Consider the following 13,613-nt stretch of genomic DNA (forward strand, 5'->3'; position numbering starts at 1 on the left):
GCCCGGTGCGGTGCCTCAACCGTTTTTTAGCCCGTCTCTGTTATTAGAGGCGGAGGTCATGGAAATCCGTTAAACGCATTAAAATTAATCCTGCAATTCGCACAATTCTGCAACGACAAATAAGTTGACAACAGACCCGTTGTTTTTTCGCCCCTTGCTCTTTTTATCGCGCAATTACGGCGTTAATAACGAAGATTGCAGACTTCCAGGTACACATAGAGTAAAAATAAATCGCTTATAAACTCAATACAATCAATCAGAGGCTTAATGAGATTGACATAAATTACTGATAGCGGTACTAACTCATTCTCTTTTCTCTGTAATTATTCGTTTCCTCTCTCTGGTGTGTTGTTTTTTCAAATTATGGTGTATCGTTGTAAATCTGACAACGACGCACGGACTGAGTCCAGGTGAAAAAATAAATTACTCTCGAATTGGACGATAAAAGCCCGCCGAGACGAGGATATAAGGGCCGGATTCGTGCACCGTCCTAAAGTCTATCGTGATGGTTCGACGCTAGCAGCTTGTATGGGTGTATTTAAAATCCGTGGAAAAAAGCAATCTAGTTCTTCAGGGATGATTTTGGGGGTAGCTGCCCTTAAGCTGTACGAGTGGAATTTTATTCCGCAAGTTCCATAGTGCTTATTAATATTTCCAGCTCAAAGTTCGGGTAATAAACTCGAAAATGTAGATCTCATAATAACAGAAGATCGTTTCGAGAAACCCCTTTTGTATTTAATTTTAATAAGGCGGAACACGATGTTTGAACAATGCTATTTTTACGTCTAGACGTCAAAACGGACCCCTTAATTTAGAAACCGCGCACGATTCCAAAAAATTCCTGTAATAAAGTGCGTTCAATGTTTTAATGAGCTCGCTTCGTTCGTATTCGCATGATTATATGATAGCAAATGAAAATTGAATTTTGATTGCGAAGCAGTATTCCACGTCCTCTGACTTTGGATGCGTTGTAACCCATGCGAAATAGCTGAGGCCACAATGTGAAAATTGAAATTTTCCTACACTCTACCGACGTAATAAAATGCGACCCCGTTTCCACCCTGGATGTGTCCTATAATTCTTTATTTAGGGAAAATGACCGGAGCTCGGCAAGAACTCGTAATCAGAGTCGGATTTAACACATCTATGCCGTCACTTTGGAGGTACGTAAAGGCGATTTATGAGCTAGAAATTTGCAAACTCTACGTACTAATAAAAATAATTTTTGGGTTTTATGCGGGGATGCGAACGAAACGTTGTCTTGCATTGCGGATTTTTCCGGTATTAAAACAACGCGGTTTCCGCGATGTCAATTTCGCCTCGTTTATAATTTAAAATAATATCCATATTGCTAAAGGGATAAATATTTAATTAGGAAAAACTTCAAGATGATTGACTCGACATCAATACTGCATTATTACATGAATACTTAATCGATTTTCAATTTACAGTCATTTTCATTTACCACGAGTTCAATTTTAATGCTGATCAAGTTTTATAGTCAATAAATAGATCTGAGAAAAAGAACGTTAAATCATTGAGTAGGCAATTTTGACGAACGTTGAACTATTCCTGGCTTTTATTTTATTGGGTCACAAATCAGGACAAACACATTACTCGTTTAGTTTTAATTCAGGGAGCGTTTATCATCAAGAAAACCACAAATGTTGGGACAATATATTGATTTTATTGGGTTAAATAACATTACGAGTTGTCTTCTGATTCTGAACTAATGACGCTAGTCAAAAATTTTGCCCGTCCCTCTTCTGTTGTGAGAGCTAAAAAACTGTAATTTCTGGAGGTTACTAATTCTTACTTTATTTCCCAGTGTGTAAAATTTCAAAATTGTACTTAAAAAGAAACAGATTTTGCACGCCTTTATTTCTGTGTCATTGAAAATTTTGCTCTTAAATTTCGAAATTTAGTAGGGTTAATACACACTATTTATAAAAATCATAAATTTTCCTAAATTTCATTACTGTAGCACTAAAATTACCAAAATTACAAATTTTTGCATCAAAAGCCAAAATTTTTGCTTCATCTTAAAAATGAAAATTTCTAAAACTCGTGTCTTTTGCTCTAAAATTTTGAAATTTGGTAGAGTCAACACACTATTTATAAATAATAATTTCCTCAAATTTCATTACTGTAGCACCAAAATTACAAAAATTAGGATTTTTAGTAGTAGAAGTCGTAAATTTTTGCTTCCTCTCTTATAAATGAAAATTTCTAAAACTTGTGTCTTTTGCGCTAAAATTTTGAAATCTAGTAGTGTTAAATACACTATCTAAAAATAATAATTTCCCAAAATTTCGTTATTGTAGCACTAAAATTACTAAAATTACAAATTTTTGCAGTGGAAGCCGAAATTTTTGCTTCATCTCAAAAATGAAAATTTTTAAAACTCGTGTCTTTTGCTCTAAAATTCTTAAATTTGGTAGAGTGAATACACTATTTATAAGTAATAATTTTCCCAAATTTCATTACAGAAGCACTAAAATTACCAAAATTACAAATTTTTTAAATGAAAATCGAAATTTTTGCTTTATCTTAAAAATGAAAATTTCCAAAACTTGTGTCTTTTGGTCTAAAATTTTGAAATTTGTTAGAGTTAATACACTATATAAAAATAATAATTCCTTTAAATTTTATTACTGTAGCACTAAAATTACCAAAATTACGAATTTTTTCACTGGAAGTCGGAATTTTTTACTTCGTCTTAAAAAATGAAAATTTCTAACACTCGTGTCTTTTGCTCTAAAGTTGTGAAATTTTTTAGAGTTAATACTGTATTTAAAAATAATAATTTCCCTAAATTTCATTACTGTAGTACTTAAATTACCAAAATTACGAATTTTTGCAGTGGAAGTCGGAATTTTTTGTTTGGTCTTATAAAATGAAAATTTCTAAAACTTGTGTCTTTTGTTCTAAAAATTCGAAATTTCGTACAGTTAATACCCAATTTTAAAATAAGAATTTCCCCAAATTTCATTACACTAGCACTAAAATTACCAAAATTACACATTTTTGCAGTAGAACCCGGAATTTTTTGCTTTGACTTAAGCATTATCACTAAAATCACTTACAATTTCAATGCAAAACTGATAAAATAATTCTCAAGTTATACACAAAATTTCGTTAAAATGTAATTTTTTCAAAGAATTGAAGAGAATCAACGCAATATCTATACCTCAAAAAATCCTTTTTAAATAAAATCTCTGAAGCTGACCCCAGACGAACTTCAGCTTCCGAATCAAGTGACAATTCTATTTTAGAAGTGGCATTCCACTTCTCCAGTTGTTTAGTGCAATTAATATTTAACGACAACCTAAGACAGCTCGCAAATCTCCCCAGATATTTGAAATTCTTCTTTATTTCTGTGATTATAATACCAACGTCTGTGTTAAATATTCTGATAAAATATCCCCAGTAGCGGACCGTCCCTGCTGAATATTTTATAAGATATTTAAACCTTTACAGCCACAGATGTTTACTCCGCGAACATGCGAATTTTTCACAAAATTCCGCTCTCTCGTGCTACGTACATGCACGGGTGATCTGATTACGATTTTAATGATATTTTTTACACATTGTATGATTAGAACTTCCGTCACGATTAAACCAAAGTTTGCAATAATAACCAGCGCACAGCTTGTCAAAATATGAAATTAAATTTATAGTGGGTCGCCCAGCTGTTTAAATAATATCGCCACAATGTATTGTGGTAGTCAAGGCTGTCAATACCGAATTATCAGCAGTCGCCAAAATTTTCCCTCGATCTAAATTATATGTCTGTCATCTGTCAGATTGGGGTGGTGGAATGTTGGCTCTCTTTATGAAATTGTGTACTTCGAGATTTGATCCAATATTTGCCAACATTTTTGAAAATTGGCTGGATGAATCAATAACGACTTGTTTACCAATCGTTTTCTTGGAATTTATAATACAAAACGTAAAAATCAATCGATTTATTTATTGGGTAAAAAACAACGATGCGGTTTCTCGAAATCAATAAAGAGAGATGTGTTTGCATTCGTAGAATTTAAGAAGCGATAATAAGAGTGAGTGGTAATGAGTCCTCTGATTTGTAAACATCCTCGCAAGTTTGATTGAATTACGGCGTAAAGAGTTTTCGCTAAATTTCTCCGGGAATTCACTCCGGACTGGAAGCTCAGAGAAAACGACACGCATTACGGTTTTCTGACCACTATTAATTAAAACTGGTTGTTTAGAACCGGAGGCAAACAGAGCATCTACATGTGGATCTAGTTTACATTCCAGTTCCAAAGTCATTACCTCCAACGATTTAGTTTTTTTTTCCACACCTTCCTCAAATTCAAACTCTGTTAGTGTAAAAGGGTTCTCGTGCACTTTTCGCATCGCCGCCAGGATAATCGCTCCTTTTGTAAACTTGACCGCGAAAACAAAGAAACTGCAGAGGCCACAAAACCCATTGGTACTGTCTCCATCTCTATCTTCGTGCCTTTTTCGAGGGGACAGTTGTTGACTGTTTATCCATCCTTGTTGGGCTCCGGGCTCCGGAGCGGCTGTCTTTCTTCTTCGTACGCGCACGCAGCGCTACCAACGGTCGCAACTTCAAATCCGTTGGCGGGCTCATTCCTCCGCACAACTCCGCGCAAGAAGGTGCTCGTGCTAGTGTTCTGAATCAGCGCTTTTTTTTTCGAATGTTCGGAAAGTTTGAGCTTTTTTAGACAGTGATTTGTGTGGTGCACAGTGCCGACTAGGATGGATTAAGTGTTGTGGGCGGAATTGTTTGCGACCCTCGGAATGAGGGGTTAGAGTGCGCGGTTTGTGGATTTTTTCTTGGCTACTTTGCTCAACGAACTTTTAACATGGGAGTTACGAGGACGGTCCTGATTTTCGCGGTGGCAGTGCGTAAGTATCCTGTGATGGAAAAGGACGCAACAAGGGACCAGATGGGGGAGGCGGCCGCAGCTGCGGCGGAAAATACGCCGCATACATGCTGTTAACGTACTGTTTTGTTTGCATAATTTTACTCCGAATTGAGTGTTTTAATTTGGGAAGATCAAGAGACAAAGGATTACCACAAATTTGTTTATTTATGACTCCGGGGTCAACGCAAGAACCCACATTTGGTCCCCTGCTGTTCCATGTACAATTCAAACTGACGGTTGCTCGTCTAGTTCTATTGACAAGTCACGAGAACGCTAATGGGGAATAGAAATATTATCGAAATATCGTTTTCATTTATTGCTGTATTAAACTTTAACGACGAAAAGTTTTATGGTCAGAGAAGGAGCATTACTGCGGTTTTTATGACAAATGGTCGGGTTAATTAGGACTTGATAACTATTTTTGGATTCTTATTTTCAACCGTCAAAAACTTCTTCGAACAGAACAACTGAAAACTCACTGAAACGCGCAAAATTACATATTTTTCGAGCAGTGTCAGTTTATAGGTTGTGCGTCATTTGATTTGGGAGTTACTTCTTTTTAACTAGATTTCAAAATTGTACTTTAAGAGGGACAGATTTGACACGCCTTCATTTCTGCGCCAAACAAAATTAGAAAAGTTTAGACAAAGTGTTACTTTATGGCTTGTGCTTCTTTTGTTTTGAGAGCTACCAGACTGTAATTTTTAGAAGTTGCTACTTTTTAGCTACTTCTTAAGTGTCTAAAATTTCCAAATTGTACTTTGAAAGGAACAGATTCTACATGCTTTCATTTCTGCGTCATACAAAATTGGAAAATTTTTGAGCGTGTGTTACGTTTTTGGCTGTACTTCTTTTGCTTTAAGAGTTGCACTACTGTAATTTTTAGGAATTACTACTTTGTACCTACTTTTTGAGTGTGTAAAATTTCAAATTTGTACTTTAAAGGGACCTGATTTTATACTCTTTAATTTTTGTGCCATCTAAAATTAAAAGAATTTCGAGCAAGTGGCACTTTTTTACCTGTACAACTTTTGTTTTGAGAGTTCCAAGACTGTAATTTTTAGGAATTACTACTATTTATCTACTTCCCAAGTGTCTAAAATTTCAAAATTGTACTTTAAAAGGAACAGATTTTTTACGCTTTTATTTCTGCTTCAAAGAAAATTAGAAAAATTTCGAGTAACTATTACTTTATCGTCTGTACCTATTTTGTTTTGACAGTTACAAGACTGTAATTTTTAGAAGTTACTACTTTTTATGTACTTTTTAAGTGTCTAAAATTTGAAAATTGTACGTTAAAAGGAACAGATTTTACACTTTCATTTCTGCGTCATACAAAATTAGAACAATTTCGGACAACTGCCATTTTTTAGCATGTATCTTTTTTGTTTTGAGAGTTAGACGTCTGTAATTTTTAGGTACAACTACTTTTTACTCATATGTCAAGTGTTTAAAATTTGAAAATTGTTCATAAAAAGGAACAGATTTTACATCTTTATTTCTGCGCACCTCAAAATCAGAAATTTTCAGAGCATCCGTTACTTTGTGGTCGTTACTTTTTTTGTTTTGAGAGTTACAACTCTGTAATTTCTAGGAGTTACTGCTTATTACCCAGTTCTCAAGTGTGTAAATTTTCAAAATCGTACATTAAAAGGAACAGATTTTACGCGCCTCCAATTTTTCGCCATTCAAAATTGGAACATTTTTGAACTAGTTTTACTTTCTGGCCTGTATTTCTTTTGTTTAAAGAGTTAGAATAGAAGTTTGTAATTTCTAGGAGTTACTACTTTTCACTTACTCCCCAAGTGTACAATATGTCAAAATTATGCTTTAAAAGAAACACGCTTCCATTTCTGCACCATAGAAAATTAGAAAATTTTCGAGAAAGAGTTATCTAATGACCTCTACTTTTATTTTAAGAGCTAGAAGACTGAAATTTCTAGGAGTTGCTGCTTTTTACTTTATTCTCTAGTATATAAAATTTCAAAACTGCACCTTAAAAGAAACTAAGTTTACTAAAAAAATCCGTGTCTTCCATTTTAAGAGTTCTAACCCACGAAATTTAAAATTCCTGGTTGGGACTACAATGTGTAATAACTGACACGTTTTTGCTGCAGAATTTTCTAATAAAAATTAATTTGCACACTGGCATAGACTTGAAATGTTGCTCCAGATTCTTACTATTCTACAGGAGTTTAAAGAAATTGGGCACTTAAGACTTTGATTCTTATTAATAGAAAGTCCAAACGGTTAGGGTAAATACGGTAGACTCCCCATTATAAAAATATTTTGATTGATTCAATCATCTAATGAAATCGGGGGAAGAAAAAACTAAATTGAATTTACGAAGAGTAATAAAATGTTAAAAAAATTTAATAATTCAGTTAGCATTAACACTACCATCTGAAAGAGAAAACATCCCATCGCGAGGTCCATCGTCGATCAAATCCCACCACCAGAAGGAAAAAAATCCTACCTTGTTGGATCCAACGTCGCCATCGTCTTCGTACACGGACCTACTGCAATAAAAAAATTTTTATTAGAAATTTGACCACATTTTCGAAGTAGCAGTTAACTTACCCTTTAGTCCTGATTCCTAAGCCGTATCGTCGCGCTTCTACCACTGCATCCCCCTCGAGGCACCAGGCACCACTCACTCACTTAGTTTCAAAGACGATTTTAACTATCTCGCGCACTAAAAATTTTGGCACTCGAAATCGAAAGTTCGAGTTCAAACAGCAGCACGTCTTTGTTGAACGAAAATCCACAACTAAATAAATAATGAGCCTTATCACATCAAGTGACTACTGATAATGTAACTCTTTTTTTGTCAAAAAACTAATTATTTGTCGGTGGTGCAACACCGCTTCCATTGTTTTCCCTTAAACTAATTGATTAAATGAATACGTAACATTTCTTTAACATTTCTGAGAGTTACCAAATCGTCCTTTAAGGTCGAATGTCTAATTACGAAGCGACAAAATATGGTCAATACAGCTCGTTTATTTCTACCCCAATCAATATCCCCAGTGTCTTTGAATTGATTTGTTGTGCGTATATTTTGACCATCAGAGCTCGAATTGTAATAAAAATCCGTTGGTTATCTCCGATACACCGAAAACTGATAATTACCACGGTTGAATCATTGATATTTTAATTACAATTGGAATATTTTTGACCCGTCGCCATTTATTAAATATTCAGCGACTTTTCAGACTTCCGCTCCAAAATGCTAGCCCGAAACCATATCAATAATTGACGCTGAAAACTGAATATTTCTTTATTTAACATTGTCGTGATAGTTAACAATCGCGTTCTGGTTTGATCCCTTCAGTAACAACGGTCTCGTACATTATTAATTACGTGCACCCCAAGGGCCAATGTTGGTCCCTTCGTTGTTCGTTTTTAATAAAAGTTTATCAGGGGCGAGTTTCAATCATTTACATTTTTTAATTATGATTGTTTCCTGTTTTTATCCCACGTTGACAATGTAATCGGCTTTGGGGCTAATCCCCGGTAAAAATAACGTTTGTGCGTCTCGTAACTTGGAAATACTTGGGTTAATTCGTGTCATTTTTGCCAAACAGAATTATATCAACCCCCGTGGTTCGGTCAATTGAATTTATTTATTTGACGCGAGAGGTAATTCCGGGGTACGTTAAAAGGTGTCCCTTGGGCATTACCCAAACTAATTCGGGGCTTCGTTAAAATTCGAAATGAATTTACGTAAAATCGCAGCGGCGAATTTCAACCTAGTTTCCGATACAGGAGCGAAAAGTTCGCATCTGTTTATTTTCGACAGTAATTGAGCTTTTGAAGTGGAAGCAATTACATGTAGTGGTAGCACTGTTTGGAGTACGTTTTCAAAATAATCCCAGAAATAAATGGCGTCTTTAAAATTACGCCAAGTGCTCTCATTAATAAATTTTTTTTATTTTTAAAACTCGTCTCTGACACTTTAAAATTTCAAGATTTAGAACAGAGAATTAGCCATTCAAAAGTAGCAAGTTCCCTAAATTTCATCCCTCTGGCATGAAAACTACCAGAATTACAGGGCCGAACGCAAAATATTGGAAATTGTAGTCCATTCTCTACATGAAAAATTAAAAAATTAAAAAATTTGTCCCTGTCGCTCTAAAATTTTAAGATTTAGAACAGTAAATTGGGGACTCAAAAATAGCAAGCTTCTAAAATTTGATTACGCTGGTGTTAAAACTACTAAAATTATAGGGCCGAATGGAAAATACTCAAAATCTTTAGTCTATTATATCAATGAAACTTTTTAAAATTCGTCCTTGTCACTCTAAATTTTTGAGAACAGTGACTAGCAAATTCAAGAGTAGTAAGTTCCCCAAATTTCATTGCTGTGATATAAAAAATACCAAAAAAACAGGGCCGAATTTAAAATTGTATTTTTAGTCCATTGTATAAATAACAATTTTTAAAATTTGTCTTTGCTGCTCTAAAATTTTGAAATTTGGAACAGTAAATTACCCACTTAAACTTAAACTTACGCTGACATTAAAACTACTAAAATTAAAGGGTCGAATGCAAAATATATTGGAAATTTTTAGTCCGTTCTATAAAAAAAAATCTAGAATTCATTCCTGTCGCTCTAAAATGTTGAGATTTAAAACAGAGAATTAGACACTCAAAAGTAGCAAGTTTCCCAAATTTTATTATGCTGGCATTAAAACTGCCGAAATTTGAAGGCCGAATTAAAAATATTGAAAATTTTGGTCGATTCCACACATAAAAATTTCTAGAATTCGTCCCTGTCGCTCTAAAATGTTGAAATTTGCAACACTAAATTAATGACCCAAAAGTAGATCGTTTCCCAAATTTCATTGCTAAGACATAAAAAGTACCAAAATTACAGGGCCGAATTAAAAATATTGTAAATTTTTGGCCCATTCGCTAATGAATCGCTAATGTACTGTCTTAAATCTCACAATTTTAAAGTAACCAGGACAAATTTTAATAATTTTTGTTGATAGAACGGACGAAAATTTCTAAAATTTGTCCCTGTCGCTCTAAAATTTTCAGGTTCGGAATAGTAAATTCACTACTTAAAATTACCAATTTTCCCAAATTTCATTTCGCTGACATTAAAACTACTAAAATTAAAGGGCCGAATGGAAAATATTTAAAAATTTTCGTCCGTTCTATCAACAAAAATTATTAAAATTTGTCCTGGTTACTTTAAAATTGTGAGATTTAAGACAGTACATTAGCGATTCCAAAGTAGCAAGTTCTTCAAATTTCATTGCCGTGACATAAAAAGTACTAAAAATGCAAGGCCGAATTGAAAATATGGAAATTTTGTCGATTCTATATATGAAAATTTCTAGAATTCGTTTCTGTCGCTCTAAGAGTTTTAAAGCATTACATTACATGTAGTGGTAGCACTGTTTGAAAATTGGAGTCCGTTTTGAAAATCCCAGAAATAAATGGCGTCTTTAAAATTACGCCAAGTGCTCTCATTAATAAAATTTTTTATGTAGTCACGCGTGTTTTGCGGCGTTTTATTAATCCTGCGGGGATGTTTCGGGTGTTTGTCATTGTCATAATTAATTGTTGGCGGCCGATAATGGCTCGTTTAGCCGCACCGAATTCAAATTAATCGCGAAATGTCAATACACTTTTTTCGATTAATCAAACCACTCGAGATCTGGATAATAACTTTCGCTGATGTTTATATTTTGGACAACGACGCCGCCGTCGAGATGGAAATGCCGGGCGTGTGTTTGTGTTGCGACGTAGCGCCGCGGCGCTCCTGCTAAATCGATTGGAAGATACAGATAATATGAAAAAATAACTTCCTCTAACATCTTTTTCGGAAGTGCCTTTTTAGCGCACCTATCTTGTTTCGACATCATTTGGTATCGCATCTGTAATTTTCCTCACACATTTCGCACATTTCTTTCGTGTGATCAAAGACGTTCCGTTGTCAATTTGCTTTTGTGACGGAATCACATGTGCACTGCAGCCGTTGCTAATAGAAATGAAAAAAACAGAGCTTTGTCTCGTATTTATAAATGTTTGTGGAGCGCGCGCCCGCGGCTGTCTGAAGAATTTGTCTATGCTGAAGGCCCTTGCATCTAATCGTACGTTATAAGCATTGATAAATTGGAGGGTGAATTCTGCTCCTGTGCCAAGCGGTTTCCCCACTGAAATAGCGATAACCTTTGATGCAGGATGCATAGGAAGAATTTCATTGTAATTTGTTCCGAGGGGCGGAAATTAGAGGGGCAACTTTCGGGAAAACTTTGAGCGTCGATCACGAACTAAAAAACCAACAAGTTTATCTTAATCCATCGAAAATCTCTTCTTTGATTCATTCGCTACGATGTTAACACACTTCCTGCGATAAGAGTGCGATAAGCGCTGTTCTGCATATGCGTAAAAGAATTTCGCTTATCAAAGTTGCTAATCACCGGGGTAAAGGTTAGTGAAAATCATTTTCCCAGAAGATCGGAAAAGTGTGATTGTCATTCAACGGGTCAGGTGCAGAAAAACGGGTTTTTTACGACCACCAGGTCCGGATTCAGAGGTATTCTTCTACTGGAGAAAAACTTATTTTTTTCACTTTTTCATGAAAACTTGCAAAGTTATGGGATTGTTCGATGGTGTTTTGGAAAGGCAATTTTATAAGCTTTCCAAGGACCTATAAAACTCATCGCTAGGATTAGTACTTCTCTTGATATTTTTGAAAATTGCTCTCATACCCCAAAAAAATACCTAATTTTTAGTGATTTTTATACGCAATTTTCCATGTAACTCAAGAATTATTACATCGAATTTCCATTATAATGCATCATTGGAAAGACTGAAATCTTGCCTTTTTGACGTGCTGACAAATGCATTGCAATCTCTTATCGTTTAGAAGTTACAAAACTAAAAACATTGAAAAACAGTGGCATCATCGTTTTCAAAAATTCGCATTAAATTTAATCCTCTAGATATTTCAATAATTTTTCGTATCTGTATGTACCCAGATGTAATCTATTAGAAAATCGATACTTTTGATAAATTTGAAACTTTAGAACAAAAATTTGATTTTTTTTACGTGGAGATGACACATGCCGCTACCACCATTTTTGGTCATTTTTAAAAAAATGTATTTTATTTAATCCTGGAGCTATTTTAACGCTTTTTTGTTTAACAATGTATCTAGATGAAATCTATTAGAAAATAGATTCATTCCATAGATTTGAAGCTTTTTAGCCAAAATTAGAATTTTTTTGTTCGGAATGAACAAATTTCAGGGTTCACCGTTTTCGAACATCTTCAAAAATTTGTATTAAATTTAATTCTCCAGATATTTCAATAAATTTTCGTATCTGTATGTAGACAGACGTAATCTATTAGAAAATAGACACTTTTGATAAATTTGACACTTTAGAACAAAAATTAGAATTTTTTATTTGGAACAGACACGTTTCGGCATCCATCATTTTTTTAAAAAAATGTATTTTATGTAATCCTATAGTTAATTTTATACTTTTTGTTTAGGAGTTTATCTAGATGAATTTACTAGAAATTACACTCATTCCATAGATTTTAAGCTTGATAACTATTAAAAATGGTTCGTTTTTCTCAAATATCTTGGCAACAACTAACTCTTCCGGCGACTTTTATATGTCGTTGGGAAGCTTATTTAATTACCTTTCCAATGATGCAATCCAAAATGTCATAAGTTTACAAGTAGTGCCGCAAAAGCAAAAAAATCAAAAGTGAACTTATTTTCCAAAAATCTCCTAGTCCTGATCTGATTTATGTATATTTAGACGTTTTTGTGATTAATTTGAAAACTCTGTAGGCAAATTGATAGTAAATAAACGCATTACTGTAATTATTCAACGGCAATATAGCAAATAATTTTTAATTAATTATATATAAATGTCGGTTTTCATCCAATAATGGAAGCCCATGCCATTTGTCATCGCATTGTTAGTTTGCCGTGAAAACATGTATTGTTTCGCAGCAAACTCACCTTTCTTATCATCAATTTCGTTGATAAGCGCTGATGAAGTCGAACGTAGTTTCCGGTCGTGATTTTCGCCGGTGAACGAATTTTCTGTTGCGAATTTCGCTCGACCGCAGATGCATACAATATGTAAAATTATAATAATTCCGGGTGTATCAAATTCCGGGCGCGTCGCGTCCATTTTGCATAATTTTTAGTAATTAACAATTGAGAGATGAGCGCGTAAATCAATGCCTTTGTTTCGATGGTAAATTGGGGCCCCCGGAAGCCCAACAATGGCTCTTGCTAGCCGTCAATTATTTTCAAGTTCAAAGTTAAGTCTGCGGTGATTTACGGACTCTCTTGTTGTGATGCGAAGCGGAGAACAAAGGGCCAAAGGTGTTGGCGATGGAATTATTAAACATTGAAAGAAAAAATCGCTTTCAGGGCGTTTCCCATACTTTGTCGCTCTGTGAATTTTATTGTTGTAACCGGCTTTGTATTGCACAATTCTGCGTCGCCATATTCTCATTTGTATTCATTATACATAAGCTAAAAGCTCTAGCTTTTGATAAATTGTACGTTTTTAATCATCTTAACATGCGAACTCTACACTCTCCGTTTCATAAGCAAATTATCGTCGTTCCGAATTATAAATATCATTCTTCATTTGGCTCTTTCAATATGAGACGTTGGCGGGAAATCAATATCCCGATCGCCACGATTTA

At 34.5% G+C, this 13,613-nt stretch overlaps 1 protein-coding gene across 1 annotated transcript in view; it reads left to right on the forward strand.

Moving 5' to 3' along the window:
- The first annotated feature begins 4,619 nt into the window (after window positions 1–4,619).
- ed (hemicentin protein echinoid) overlaps window positions 4,620–13,613 on the forward strand; it is a 66,063-nt gene continuing 57,069 nt past the window's right edge. The window contains exon 1 of the mRNA XM_088044778.1: window positions 4,620–4,896. Within this exon, the coding sequence (XP_087900904.1) occupies window positions 4,854–4,896 (43 nt within the window). The 5' untranslated portion in view covers window positions 4,620–4,853. The remainder of the gene's footprint in view (window positions 4,897–13,613) is intronic.

Source organism: Gnatocerus cornutus, chromosome 9, assembly GCF_029298725.1.
Source record: "Gnatocerus cornutus isolate USDA-ARS CGAHR chromosome 9, icGnaCorn1.1, whole genome shotgun sequence".
NCBI classification, from domain to species: domain Eukaryota; kingdom Metazoa; phylum Arthropoda; class Insecta; order Coleoptera; family Tenebrionidae; genus Gnatocerus; species Gnatocerus cornutus.